The following is a 15,874-nucleotide window of genomic DNA, read 5'->3' as shown; positions in this document are numbered from 1 at the left end:
ACAATAAGCTCCCAACTTAAACCTGTCCAACACATTATCAATAAATTACAGCCTATACTGGAACAGGACACTAAACTCCAAGAAGCTCTGGGAGACAGACCCATAGTCTCCTATAGACAACCACCTAACCTCAAGATGATTCTTACCAACAACCACAGGACATACCACACTAATACCAACCCTGGTACTTTCCCTTGCAATAAACCCCGTTGCCAGCTTTGTCCACATATTCACTCTGCTGACACCATTATTGGGCCTAACCAAGTGAGTTATAAGATCAAGAATACATATTCCTGCGCCTCCAGAAATATAATCTATGCTATCATGTGCCGAAAGCGTCCGTCTGCTATGTACATTGGACAAACGTCTCAGACACTTCGCCAAAGAATCAATGCCCACAAAACAAATGTTAGACAGGATCACAAAGAAAAAACAGTTTCTTGCCATTTCAACCAGAAAGGACACTGTCTCAATGACCTAATCACATGCATCCTACTTCAGAAGACATTCAAATCTGCACTTGAAAGGGAATCCTCTGAACTGGCATTCATGCTAAAATTCAACACTCTCCGCAGGGGGCTGAACAAAGACCCCAACTACCTTACCCATTACAAAGATAGCTTCCCCAATTATCACCTCTAATACCATTAGCTCACAGACATCTACCCTTCCCCACCTCTAATATCATTAACTCACAGGCATTTACCTTCCTTCCCCCCCCTTCAGTTCTGAAATGTGATTTGTCCTTTTCATATGTGTTCACTTTTTTTAAATTGTATCCTTTGGTATATATGGTTGTGACTATTTTCTTCCACTATTTGATCTGAGGAAGTGGGTCTGGCCCACGAAAGCTCATCAACTAATAAACCATCCTGTTAGTCTTTAAAGTGCCACATAGTCCTGTATTTTATTAATAAATTACAGCTTTTAGTGTTCAGAAGACTCATTCTAAATCATGCACCCACATGTTACTCCCACATTGTTATTTGTTTTAATTAACTTAACAAAGTACCTTTGTTAAACAAATGAATAACACTGTATTTCATTCTAACAGTATGGAATTACTACACATGCTTCAATAAATTACCAGATTTTTTCAGAGTATTAGTTGAAGTTATTTACTTTTATCAGGTTATTTAGTTGTTTCCATAACATAAGAACATAAGAAATGAATCACCAAATGAAATTAATAGGTAGCAGGTTTAAAACAAACAAAAAGAAGTTTTTCTTCACACAGCGCATAGTCAACCTGTGGAACTCCTTGCAGAAGATGTTGTGAAGACCAGGACTTTAACATAGTTCAAACAAACTAGATAAATTCATGGAGGATAAGTCTTATTAGTGAGGATGGGTAGGAATGGTGTCCCTGGCCTCTGTCAGAGGCTGGGACTGGGCGATGGGGGAGGGATCATTTGATTACCTGGTCTGTTCATTCCCTCTATGGCACTTGGCATTTGCCACTGTTGGAAGGACAAGATGCTGAACTAGATGGATCTTTGTTCTGACCGAGTATGGCCGTACATATTGTTTTAATTGGTGATGAAATAAAATGCTACTGTAATTCTTTTATAATAAAACAGTGAGACATTAATTAAATCCCATTTTTAAAAGTTTTTCATGCAGATTAATAATCATACCTGTTTTCTGGCTTTACACCAACTTTTATTGCCTGAGGAGGGATCTTAAGCAGAGAATTTAATGAATGAAATTTTTGAGCACTGCTCCCATCAAGAACTTGAAAAATAGGCACAATCAAGGAGTCAAGCTCTAGAGAACTGTTAACATCAGAGACTGCAGACATCATCTCATAATGAGGTATGGACTTCCCATTTAGACTATGTGCAACCATCTTCAGTAAATAGAAGCATCCCAACAGGTAATTTGAGAACTGATCTTGTTTCTGAATAAGCAACAGTTTTATAGTCTGTAATGTCAGCTTTACCAAATGCCCAACTGTCCGTCTGTCTGTCACATCCCAGTAAAAGACAGTTAAACACTGATAAAAATGTTTTAAGATACAATGCATCCACAGGTTGGTTTTTACAGACTTGTTTAAAAATGCCACATGGCTTAGTAAAGGACTTTTAATGAACTGGAGAATGTTGAAAAAGTGGGTAATACAGCCAACCGTGTAATTCAACAGCATATCTTTTTCTTGCAAATTTTTTGAAATGCCTATCCCCCAGGCTGCAAGAAGGTTTTTCTTAATTGAATTTAGTTCCATAGATAGGTCATCTTTTGCATTAGTATCATCTTTTGCATGAACAGTGTCAAACATTGATGCAAATTCCAACCGGCCTTGATCAGCTCTACTGAAAAATGAATCAGGTCTTTGGCTGCAGAATGCAGAAGAGATATTCTGAAACTGCTTGTCATCGTCAGATTCATCATCATAATCCTAAATCAAAGGGGGGGAAAAAAACACACATATAAAATCTGATCTGTGACTATTTCCTTGAAAACAAGGTTAGTAAAAGGGCACAGTGAAGATTAACAGGCCTTATAGAAGAAACCTCTATCCATTTTAACTCATCTAACGTTCAAAAGGTAATTAGCACTTCCAAATGAAAGCTGCAGTAGTTAAAATCCTGTCCTTATTGTTTGGAGTAATAAAGTGGGTATGGTGAAGAGTGATGCCACATGAAAGTCTCTCTGTCTGTCACTCTGTGTATATATTTCTGGCACCACTCTATTTCCTAACCCGTTTTGCTGCCCCAAACAGATACTATTATTAAAAATGTATTAGTCTCTGGTAAAACCAGAACATTGGGTCACATATATATTTGATCCAGTGGTCCAAGAACCATTTGAAAGCACAAAACATGGTGGTTCAGAATGTGAGTAAAGGGAAATTTGCTTAATCAGAAGACATAGCTCAAAAACAAAGTACATGGCAGAATTGGAAAACTATATGAAGAGTCTGACATATAGCAATTCTTTCTAAAGAGGTGATAAGATCTAAGAGGTATACAAGCAGCAATACATGTCAAAGCTTAAAACAGAGGACAGATGTCTTAGTTAGAATTTAAGGTATAATCCCAATTAAACTAGATTTTAAACAGCAAAAGAAAATGATTTGATAGTATTTATGAATATGTATTTTTGGAAAAGTAAATTAATCTGTGAAAAAAATTGTTTTAAGATGTTTGAAAACCATTAACATCCTGCTAAAACAAGTGATAAGCGAATCAGTGAATTTTCTAAAATCTATAAGCCACAATAAAATTCTTAAAAATGTATTTAATGTAAAATTATATAAGCAAATTTAGTAAGAATATACTATTCAGAATAGGACTTAAAATTGAACCCAGAATATTTTTTTCCTAATTTTTTTTCAGAATTATATCAGATGCATTAATTACAAAGTAGAAAAGTGCTGTTAAATACCTGTAAATCTGCTGTTTTTTCACTCTGTTCTGCTATTTCTTCTTTTTGCAGAAATTTTGGAATAGTAGAAAAGGCAGAATTATGGTTTTGATATTGTTTCAATAGACTAGCTTTTAAAGAGGACAATGATCGCAGTTGCAGCCTTTTCCCTTTAGACTGCAAGAGACAAAATTAAGAGAAAATACTACAATATTATGTATTTGTTGTCTCTAGTAACACCCACAACATGCTAGATTCTTTCCAAACATAAGTGAAATTATTCCTGATCTAACTTACAATTCAAGAGACAAACAGACAAATATAAAAAGGGTTAGGGGAAATGAGTGTATCATAAATAGACAGGTGATGGCATTTGACCATGTCTCTGCAATAGAATGTTGTAACAAAATCAACCCTATTCATTTATTTTTTCTACATATCATGGCAAAAGTGCATATTCAGGACGAATCTGAATGTACTGAAGTAACTGACTGACAGACTTAGTAGGATATTCTGTACATACAGGGAGTGGGAAAGGTGGCTCAGAACTGCTTATGGGAGAAGTGGACTATCACAGATCAGCATGAGTACTTGGTCTTGTACCCTCCACTGTAGGGATGTTAAATATCAGTTAATTGAATAGTTGAGTAATTCAACTAATCTATAGTCCCCAGGGGAGGGGTCTGCAGCCACTGTATCAGAGTGTGGGGTGCCAGGCAGGAGCTAGTCCACAAGGGGAGCCAATTTAAAAATTGTAGACTGGCTGCCTGTCTGCTGCCCAGTGCTGCTGCCTCTGATAAAGAGGCAACAGCAGGGGTGGCAGCAACCCCTGTGTAAAGGGGGTCTGGGCTCCTAGACCCGGTGCAAGACAGAACTGAGCCGGGCTATCTGCCCACCTGGATCCTAATAGACTTTAAATGCAGAGTCGCAGCTGAGGTAGGTTCTATACCTGGCATGAGCCAGAACTGAGCCAGGCTGCTGGCCAGCCAGCTAAACATTTTACTGGCAAAGGTGGAGGGAGGAAATGCATGTATTCTATAGTATTAACATATACACTATTTCTTATTGGTTAATCGGTTAATTGACTATACAATTACATCTCTACTCCATAGTCCCTTGTGAGTGCATCATTATTAGTGATAGGACTGAGGCTCCACTTCACTCAATGGGAAGTCCTGCAATTCTGTTGCTCAAACTGTATATCTTGGCTTCAGCAGAGCCTATTTTACTTGTCTCCTTGTACAGTCTTCTCTCGTGAGCTCTAACAAGAAAATATATGCAATGACATAGCTCAGCTTCTTCAAAATGAAGTATTATTTATTATCCCACAAGAACACAATATTCAAAGAAGCAGGTTAAAATAACCAAGAAAGCTTAAACATATGACTATTAACCAATCTTTATTTTTTCATTGTAAGTTGTGGGCGAGATCCTCTCGGTATAGACCAGGGCTAGGCAAAATATGGCCTGCAAGCCAGATTCAGCATACCAAGTTGCCGGATCACACCCACAGATGCAGCGGGAAGCCTCAGGTAGGCTCCCTGCCTGCCCCGTCCCCCCCACACAGCTCAGAAAAGGGCTGCTGAGCTGTTTGTCTTTCAACTGCTGAGCTGTTTGTCTTTCAACAGCATAATAAACTGCTCCCCACCCCCAGCACAATTCCATTGGTTGATTTCTGGCCAATGGGAGCTGCCAATTTGAAGCACAGGCAGTGCATGAAGTACCCCTCCCCTCAGGCTTGTAGCTATTCACAGACACACATAGGGTTGCCAGACGTCCAGTTTTTGCCTGAACAGTCTGGTATTTGTGGCTCCTGTCTGGTTTAAAAAAAAAAAAAAAAAAAAAAAAAGGGGGCAGAAAATACTGGACTGTTTTTCTGCTCAACAAGTTTGGCCTCTTCCCCTCCTCCCCCCCTTTTTTTTTGTTCAAAAACTTTGGTCCCCCAATCTGGCTTGCAGGCCACATTTTGCCCAGCCCTGGTCTAGGCCAAGTGGATCTTGACCACAACTTACAATGTAAAAATAAAGATTGGTTAATAGTCGTGTTTAAGCTTTCTTGGTTATTTTAACCTGCTTCTTTGAATATTGTGTTCCTGTTGTGCAGTGGTGGGGCGGGCAGGCAGGGGTTTTGAAGCTTGAATTTCATGTGATATTGCAGGAGTGGCCAGTGGAGGAAATCAAAGAACATGGTTAGAATAACAAGCAAAGACATGGATCTGTCAATTGTTTTTTTTAAGCTACTGGCAGTATCAGAGAGGATAAGGATAAGGAGGACACTACAATAATCATAACAGAAGATGATCAAATGGCCTGAACAAAAGTTTTAGTTGTAGTGATAGAAGGAAGAGATCAGAGCTCCAGAACAGACAGATTTTGGAAGAATAACTGGCAAGATTTCTGTACAGGTTGCATAAATGGGAAAATGGAGGAGGAGTGGTCAACTAGCTTGCCCATAATTGCATGTCTCTGCTGTATACAGTAAAACTCCATTGGTCCGGCATCCAATGCTCTGGCACTCCTGATGGTCCGGCACCATCAGGAACCCGGAAGTGCTGGGGCAGCTGGACAATTGGAGCTGCTCTGCGTCCGGCTTCCCTGATTCAGCCGCTGCTGAAATTGACCAGCAGCTGAATCGGGGACGTCTGGAGCAGAGCAGCCAGAGTGCTGCCGGGTTGGTCCCGCAGCGCCGAGGAGCGGCACTACAGGACCAACCCGACAGCACCTCAGCTGCTCTGTCCCGGGCTTCCCAGAATCAGCCGCTGATTAGTTTCAGCCGCGGCTGAGTCGGGGGCACCTGGGGCAGAGCAGCTGGGGTGCTGCTGGGTTTGTTCCATAGCGCCTCCCCTTGGTGCTGAAGGACCAACCTGGCAGCACCCCGGCAGTTCTGCCATTGGCGTCCCTAATTCAGCCGCTGCTGAAACTGACCAGCAGCGGCTGAATCGGGGACGCCTGGGGCAGAGCCGGACTATCGGAAGAGGGGGCTATGAGGTGTCTGATAGTCCGGCATATTTGATAATCCGGCACCCCTTGGGTCCTAAAGGTGCCATATTATTGGATGTTTACTGTACTCAGTTTATCAAGCTACAATACCACATATTAAAACTAATTCATTTCAAACTTCTCTTCTTGCCTCCAAATCCAGCAACAATCATTCTCTCATACTTGATTTTGTTATTCCTAAACTTGTAACAGCTATCTTCTTCATTCACTAAAACAGATGGTGACCTCAATCCTCCCTCAGTGGATCCTCTTCATCTCTCAGTTGTTCCCTTAGATAGTTTTACTGAAACCTATAATTCCCTCATTTCTAGTGCTCTTAATAAAATAGTATCTCTAAATTCTCAGATTCTCTCACTGTCCTCATTTATTCCACGTAACAGATCTCCATAAACTCAGTACATCTGCTGCCACTTGACAAGCGATGGTGCAAATTCCTGCGGCGGGGGGTGTGTGAGAAGAGGGGGAATCAATATGTTTGGAATGGCCTTTTTGCATTAGTGGTTAAGGATTCAGCCACAGCCGACATTGCCCTTAGAACTGCTTTTTCCTTTTGTTTTGTAGTTTGGGATGATAGGGTCCAGTTGAGACCAGTATTATATTTTGATATATATAACCTTGCTCTCTTCTCTCTGTTCTGTAGCCTAGGAAACAAGATAAGTATGGAGCTGTTCTACCTTGTTGTGTCTCTTGCTTATCCTCATTGGCCCTGCATAATATCTTCAGGGTCAACCTCCTTGTAATCTCTGTAAATTGTCAGTTTGTAGTATAGGATGATTTCATTAGAAATTATATAAATATTAATTAGGGGCGGGTTTAATTGTATTCATTATTTGCTTATTAATATTCATTCAAAAGTAGCAATAAACATGTGAATTAACATACTAGAATAGATAAAAGGTTCTGACTATTGCCAATTCAGGGCCACTCGGACATTGTGTTAATGTCCAAGGTAAACATGCATAGGAAATAAAGTGGTTCCGTTTACCCCATTCGCAACTGGGTCACCTGTTTCTTCTCTAACACAAATTACTTTAAATTTACATTGGAAAAACTTCAAAAGCAACAAATAGTCTAGTAGCACCTTAAAGACCAAAAACATCGAGATGGTATCATGAGCTAAGAGCTGAAAGGTCTATGAGGTTTATGTTTTTCATTCAAACTTAGCCCCAGCTGATAGTGACTGAAAATTGTTACCCTCCAATAGCTGTTGATCGATGTAAAATGAGTTGATGGTTTCAATCCAATTGCTATGGAGTTCAGTGGCACGATGATGTTCATATTACAACTAGAAACTTTGTTGACCATGCAAAATTACCTGTTTGTTCACTAGATGTAGCCTGTCCAGAACATTGAAGAACAAGGTATTGTACTGCCCTGTTTTGTTCCATTCCCATTCCATACGTACATAAGAAAATTCAGTTTCATTTAAATTCGGAGCTTGTTTTTTCATATTACTGCCCTTCTAAGTCTGTCTCAAAATCTTCCTCCACAGAGTACTGAAAGGAATGTACTATGATTGTCCTTTCAAAGATTAAACGTGCACGATTGCACTGTTGTCTTTGGAAGCATGTGGTAATACTCTGAGATTATATTGTTTACTATTTTCTCTTTTTTGATTAAAAATTCATTAACATTAAAAAAATCTCTAATATAAAAACAAAAACAACTACGCAACCCACTAGTACCTTATGATCCTGATGTATCTTTTCAAGTCTCTGGGCTGAATCAAGTAGAAGTGACCTCACAACTCCAGATGGTGAAAGATTATCAGAAAATCTAAGTACTGTGAGCATATACCCATCAGAGACAATGAGATAGGGTAATCTTGAGTGTGACGTTACAGAAAATCTCTGTCTCATAAGATCATTTTCAGAGGCAGATGATCCAAGAGAATGATTATTAGAGTCTTGAGACAGAGACTGCTGCAGTCTAGCAAATACAATAAAAATATATAAGAAAAAATACACAGGAAAAAGATTATATGCAAAATTATCAAATGAAAATATCAGAAATACAATATTTTGATTACAAACAATTATTTTGTAATTTGTACATTTTTTCCTCAAAGGGACAAATAAACAAAAGTGTACAAATGCAGATAATAATGTAAGAAACTGAATACCAAATTGGAAATGAAAATAATATAACATGAAATAATATAGAAGTTAAATTCAATACAAAAAAGTGAAACTCATAGGTTTTTTTAAAATCTTAATTAGCTTATACTACAGCAAAAAAGTGACATCCTGAACTTTGTTGTGGACACCTATTATATAGTAACATATACATTTATGGTGCATTATCTGGAAACAGTTCTGTAAAGATTCACACAGATGCTTAACTTTATGTATTATCACTGAGACTATTCAGAAGTTAAGTGCATGATCAATCTTTGGAGGATGCGGTTCTAAATTATTACTAACAAAATAATGTATGTTGAATAATGAAGAACACTAGCATTTTGTCTCTCTTTTAAAAATTAGTTCCTCAGCCATTGTACAACAATAATAATTTTTAAATATGACATGCAGGACTTAGTCCTGCAGTCCTTACAAAGAAAAGTCACATCAAAGTTCACATGCCCTGTATTTGCATATGCAATATAAGACTGGATCCACAGCATTTCCAAATTATTAATGAAACATTTGGATATTCCCATTTCTTGACAATTCAATGTTAAGAATTCCTCTAAAATTTAAGTAGCTGAATGTGTGAATAAATAGCTGTATTAGGGTTAAAGTAATCTTTCCTATATAAAATAATACTTAGCTCCTATAAAGGTCTTCCTCAGCTGATCTTAAAGTGCTTTAACTAAGGAGATCAGCGTCACTATTCCCATCCTACAAATGAAGTGACTTGCCCAAGATCACCTGATACTCCAGTAGCAGAGTCCAAAATAGAACCCAGGTCTCCTGAATCTCAGTTCAATACTCTCTACTCAGCAGTCTAGCTGCTCTATATAAAAATAAAATTCTGATTTTTAAATCAGCCAATGAAAGTGTGCAATGACACCACTTGCAAGAATATACGTTGAAATTATTTTAAGTTAATAGCCAGCAATTTTCTTTATTTCTATATGCAGAAAGTTAAGAGAATGCCTGAAATTTAAATGCTAGTAATAGGGGACCTTAAAGCCAACAGCAAGATACTAAAGAACTTAACATTAGGGAGTTTGGTAATGTTGTGGATTAATGTACTAACTTTTCATCTGTGGAGATGCGGATTCAAGGTTTAGGTTACAATGGAAAAGGAGTTTGTATCTGTTGTGGCAGGATGTGAAGTATTTATAGGAATTTGTTTAAAATCAACAATGCTCAAATAACGACAAGAACTGCAATAACACAGTTGATCCATCTTCAATATGATAATGACAGACAAATACTGTGCATAGATTAACATAAAAAAGGATTTAAATGTACTGGCAGAGTATTGTGCGACATCTTCTATAATTCTATCAGTACTAACAATCAGGATTTTGCATTAATGTCAATCTTGGGACTTTCAATTTCACAATAATAGTTAGAGCCCTGCAAATCTGAGGATATCTGCTTATATCCATGGCTCATGCTTGTGAATATGGATGAGTTTAGGCAAAGGAGAGGGATAGCTCAGTGGTTTGAGCATTGGCCTGCTAAACTCAGGGTTGTGAGTTTAATCCTTGAGGGGACCATTTAGGGATCTAGTGCAAATCTGTCAGGGATGGTACTTGATCCTGCTGTGAGGGCAGGAGACTGGACTCCATGACCTTTCGAGGTCCCCTCCAGTTCTAGGAGATAGATATAACCCTGTAAATTTGCAGATATCCATTTTGTATCTGTATCCACGGATGTTAATGCGGATATTTACAGCTTATTTTTGTGGGTGGCGATACAATTTTGTATCCATGCAGGGCTCTAGTTCTATTAAATTAATTCTTGAGCTACTAAAATTACCCTTGCTTAAAAAATTAATCTAAGTTTTTAAACGCTTACCAAAAAATGCAGATTTTAGGAAAGATTAATGTGAGAAATATTTAAAAATGTAACCAAGTCCTGAAAGTCACTTAAATAATTCATACTTACATTGCCACAATGTCAATTTTTCAGCAGGACAAGCCATTATAAGAAATAGAAGAATACTATGAATGAGAAAGATATTGAGAAGAGAGATAGAGAAACCAAAAGATTTAATTTGAAAGATGAAACTTATTTTAAATATTAGAAAACTTATAAGATAGATATGATCAAATGATAAAGAAATAAAATATAAACTTTCAGATTGTCTCACCTGTATGTTATTAGAGGATGAAAGGGAATAAACTCTGCTGGTCCAAATTCTATAGAGCAACCAGAAGTTACCAAGGTAAGCAATTCACCCATACAAGTCAATAAGATCAAGGAGCCACGTTTTAACATGCAAGCCAGAAAAAGGCTATCAGGAGTCCAGCTCATGTCACCGACCCAATATGACCTAACAAAAACAAAATCAAATAATAGCTTTTCATGTCTACTTTTCTATCAAATCAAGGTATTAACGATTTTGCTTCTTAGAATAACTTATGGGCAAAAAAAAATTTAAGTTCTAATCTTCAGATACTGACCTGACAAATTTGGATGAAACCACATAATTCTTGCTGCTACAACCTTTAAGGTTACCAGAAACAGTAACAAAATTCAGTGTATTTATAAACAAAATCTGAGTTGCCTGCGAAGTACAAAAAAACAATTAACAATTGACCATAATAAAGCCTTTTAGTACCAAGTTATGCTTCAGATGTGTGGTACTGAAAACATTACTGAATGCAGAAATATCATGGCCATAAAGTTTAAAGTCATAATTATTAATACTCTTAAGTCTACCTTTGATACTTAAATCAACGTGTGATTGGTAATGCATTCATATGGGCATATAATATTATCAACATTCATTAAAGAGGTTAATCACAGGCAGAGCTGGTAGTGCAGACTATACTTAGTTTCACCACTTTTCTATTATAAGATCTCATCTTCAGTTGCTTGTAAATGTGGGAAACTTGAATCATTTGGTCTGAAACCATCAGGTGTCTGCCTCAAACTGAATTATTTTGGAAAATTTCAGATGTAACAGTACAGCCACATCCCAGGAAAAGATTGGGGAATCCATTGCCCACAATAAAAAAATAATTCTCACATTCAAAAGCTCTAGCATCTCTAATCTTTTGAGGAAAACTTTCAAATTTGGCAGAAGCTTGCCAGCTTTGCTAGTACACAAAAGGATGTGCTTTTTGCTATTCCCATGGAAAAGTACTTAAATCTGGCCAAATTAGAAGTCTTTAAAAAAATCTCAGTTTCTTTTCAGCATTGACTTGTTGAGTGTCTGGCAACTAAGTTCTCCAAAGATTCGATCTGAATTGAGCATGTTCCATCCCACAGCTATTGGGGCTGAGCTGAATAGCTATAGGGGCTGAGCTACACTTCCTTCTAAATTAAAAACAACAACAGTACTGTAGCACTTTAGAGACTACCCAAAAATATGTAGATAGTATCACACTGCTCTACTCTGCGCTGCTTAGGCCTCAGTTGGAGTATTGTGTGCAGTTCTGGGCACCACATTTCAAGAAAGATGTAGAGAATTGGAGAGGGTCCAGAGAAGAGCAACAAGAATGAATAAGCGGCGAGGAGTCCTGTGGCACCTTATAGACTAACTGAAGTTTAGGAGCATAAGCTTTTGTGGGCAAAGACCCACTTCGTCAGATGCATGTAGTGGAAATTTCCAGAGGCAGGTATAAATATGCAGGCCAGGATGAGGCTGGAGATGATGAGGTGGATCCAATCAAGGAGGATGAGGCCAACTTCTAGCAGCTGATCTGGAGGTGTGAATTCCAAGAGAGCAGAAGCTGCTTTTGTAGTTAGCGAGCCATTCGCAATCTTTGTTTAATCCAGAGTTGATTGTGTCAAACTTGAAGATGAACTGTAGCTCAGCAGTTCTGGAATTCACACCTCTCTCTTGGAATTCACACCTCCAGATCAGCTGCTAAAAGTGGGCCTCATCCTCCTTGATTGGATCCACCTGGTCATCTCCAGCCTGATCCTGGCCTGCATATTTATACCTGCCTCTGGAAATTTCCACTACATGCATCTGACGAAGTGGGTCTTTGCCCACGAAAGCTTATGCTCCTAAACTTCAGTTAGTCTATAAGGTGCCACAGGACTCCTCGCTGCTTTTGCAGATTCAAACTAACACGGCTACCCCTCTGATACTTGAAGAATGAATAAAGGTCTAGAGAACATGACCTTTCAGGAAGGCTGAAAGAATTGTGTTTGTTTAGTTTGGAAAAGAGAAGATTGAGGGGGGACATGATAGTAGTTTTCAGATATCTAAAAGGATGTCATAAGGAGAAGGGAGAAAACTTGCTCATCTTGGCCTCTGAGGATAGAACAAGAAGAAACGGGCTTAAACTGCAGCAAGGAAGGTTTAGGTTGGACTTTTTCCTAAAGTCCCTGTCAGGGTGGTTAAACACTGGAATAAATTACCTAGGGAGGTTGTGGAATCTCCATCTGTGGAGATATTTAAGAGTAGGCTAGATAAATGTCTATCAGGGATGGTCTAGACCAGGCATGTCCAAAGTCTGGCCCGCGGGCCAATTGCGGCCCGTGTTTCGGTTTAATACGGCCCCGCAGGTAATTTGGCAATATCTATCTTTTATGGCCCCCAACGAATCCATATGTATTGAGATGAATACATTGTAAAATCTCAGTTAATGTCAGTTGGTCTAAATCAGTTATAAATATATTTGGACACAACATGTATACTTGGTGTTATGTTCCTGTTCATATTTTTTGAACTTAAAAGTTGACAGACAACCTTTATTACCAATAATATGTAATGTACTTTTCAATGTTCCTGACATATATTTCAGCTTCCTGGATTTTTTTTTCATCTGGCCTTCAGATATGAAAGGCAGAGTGATTTAATACCTGTTTAGATTTGTCATCCATGTGACGAAATGAAAAGTATGACATTTGCAATAAACTTTGCATAAAATAGTTAATTTGCATTTTATTTTAATAGTTCAAATGTCAGACAAAATGGTCGGCCCTCACGCATGTTCACTTCATAAAATCTGGCCCTCTTTGAAAAAATTTGGACACCCCTGGTCTAGACAGTACTAGACTGGTCCTGCCATGAGGGCAGGGGACTGGACTCGATGACCTCTTGAGGTCCCTTCCAGTCCTAATATTCTATGAGCTTTTGTGGGCACAACCCACTTAAAGCTCATGATACTATCTCTATGTATTTTTGCTTAGTCTCTAAAGGTGCTAAAGGGCCATTGTTGTTTTTTAAGTTTTTTTTCCTTCTAACTGCTGTTCACAGATGGTGCAGTTCCTCTGATCACAGGCACCAAAACTAAGGGCAAAGAGTCATGTCACTCCCTATTGTGTCCACATGGATAAGAATAGGAAGAAGCCTGACCTGATTAGAGAGGGAACAACAGTCCTACCTGGAATGAGATCATGACTTATGCTAATGCAGCAATATGAAAATACAGAAAAGATGCCCCTGTCCATGAGTGCTCTCTCGATCTTGTTTATGAGGAGCGATTTGAGCACTGTAGTGTTGTTGCATGGTGCACTTCAGCTATGTCACTTGAGCTGGTCAAGATTAACTATGGCCCAATGCACTGAAAGCTGGAGAGGTCATGTGAAATTAGCACTGAGAAGTGTCCTTTATCCACTGGCATGAGAAGTTACTGAACTGTAACTGGTGGCTCACCAAGTTATATGGTACCCACCTATATTCCACTATAGGAGGTCATGCATAAACACCACTTGCCCGGAGCTGAATAATGTAAAAACAGTATATCTGAAACAACCCTGACACACAGAGGCAGGGCCTTCCTCTGAGACAGAAAGTGGTACAGCCACAACTAACCCCTGGGTGGGGGGGGGCAGTCACAGAGTACACAGTTTGCTGAATTAATTCCTCTGGCTGGAGAGCGCAAGGGCAGACAAACATGAACTTGCCCAGCTGGGGGACATGCACACCTAACCTGACTGTGCCATGGAGACACATTTCTCACCTGACCCCAAGCTACTGAGGTGAGAGAGAGCCTCAGTGTAGACTGCATATTGAATCCCTAATCTCCAAACTCACCCCAGAGCAATGATTTAAATGAAGAAAAACAAAAATTAATTGAATTAAGGACCCAAGCAGTGCCAGGTAAATCTTCTAGAAAACCTAAAAACCACTAAAATATAAATTATTAAAAATTGTATAACAGTTAAAGCTATTAACAAAACTAATTCTTATTTTGTAGGATAAGCCTGAAGCTATGGACACTGGAGGTTCTAAAAAGGAGTATGTAGGAGTAAAAAGGGAAATGGAGAGGTGCCTCACTTTTTATCTCCTCAAATGAAAAGGCTATTCGCCAGGGGATAAAATGGTGTCCTTGGCCTCTGTCTGTCAGAGGCTGGAGAGGGATGGCAGGAGACAAATCACTTGATCATTGTCTTCGGTCCACCCTCTCTGGGGCACCTGGTGCTGGCCACTGTCGGTAGACCTTTGGTCTGACCCAGTACGGCCATTCTTATGTTCTTATGGATGCATGAGGTGAGCCAAGTCACATGCACAAGCCAAGAGATACTTTTCAAATTCATCAGCTGCAGGTGTATGATGCAATACATAACCTCCCACAGTAGAATACAATAGACACTATTACTCAAAGAATCTTTCATGCCAGGACTATCTTCAGACTGTAGCTTATGAAACATTCAGATACTGTCAGATGCAACATATTGCTTGAGCTTAGCTGTCACTGACTTTGCCTAGTAATGAGAGGTCAGATATGGTGTGTTAGTTGGAGAGAATTTCTATATCAAGTTTTGGCGTTTTATGAATTAAGCAGATGGATCCATTTTCTGGAGAGCCATACTTTTCTGAAGGAGAACTTCCTAGCTATGAATTGGTTATGAATTAAGAGCAAGCCTGAGAGGTAATTCTAAAACACTTTTTAATTAGGACACTTACCAAACTGTATGTTTGCAACATTAGCTGTAATGATCTACTGTGTACCAATCATACCTTTGGATCATTTTGATTAATGGCTACTGCCAGTAAAAGTCCATCCCTTGAAAATGTAGAAAGCAAAGCTCCTCTTGACTTTACTGACACACATACTGGAACCAGAGTAGACAGGTAACATGCTTGTTGGGCCCAGAGGATATGGTACGGTAAAGAACTGTAAAAAAAAAAATTATGAAAGAATATTACATGGAAAAACTCTCTCTCTCACACACTCACTCTCACTCTCACACTCTCACACTCTTCTACCACCACCACCCCCAGGTGCCCTTTAGGAGGGGGGCAAGGGAAAGTGCATAGTCTGCTGAATTCCTCACTCTGACTGGGAGTGCAGAGAGCAGACAAGCTGTGTCCTTTGCTCTCCCCCTCCCCCCAAGACACAGACAGAAGGGGAAGAACAAGGAGCCTTGGTACAAATTTTTCTTATTTTAAAAAAAATGTATCGAGTTAAGGACCCGAACAACACTGAA

General features: G+C 39.0%; 1 protein-coding gene across 4 annotated transcripts in view; it reads right to left on the bottom strand.

Annotated features, from left to right (window-relative positions):
• The window catches only part of CPLANE1 (ciliogenesis and planar polarity effector complex subunit 1), a 170,529-nt gene that overhangs the window by 119,858 nt on the left and 34,797 nt on the right, over window positions 1-15,874 (bottom strand). For all 4 annotated transcript variants that reach the window (XM_089779416.1, XM_075932522.2, XM_089779415.1 and 1 more), the window contains exons 7-12: window positions 15,405-15,561; window positions 10,945-11,048; window positions 10,632-10,814; window positions 8,051-8,294; window positions 3,388-3,543; window positions 1,638-2,398 (exon numbers count right to left, since the gene is read on the bottom strand). In XM_089779416.1, coding sequence (XP_089635542.1) covers window positions 1,638-2,398; window positions 3,388-3,543; window positions 8,051-8,294; window positions 10,632-10,814; window positions 10,945-11,048; window positions 15,405-15,561 — 1,605 coding nt within the window. The remainder of the gene's footprint in view (window positions 1-1,637; window positions 2,399-3,387; window positions 3,544-8,050; window positions 8,295-10,631; window positions 10,815-10,944; window positions 11,049-15,404; window positions 15,562-15,874) is intronic.

This window comes from Pelodiscus sinensis, chromosome 6 (assembly GCF_052426305.1).
Source record: "Pelodiscus sinensis isolate ZL-2025 chromosome 6, ASM5242630v1, whole genome shotgun sequence".
In the NCBI taxonomy this organism is placed as follows: Eukaryota; Metazoa; Chordata; order Testudines; family Trionychidae; genus Pelodiscus; species Pelodiscus sinensis.
This window is presented reverse-complemented; position numbering and strand designations above follow the sequence as displayed.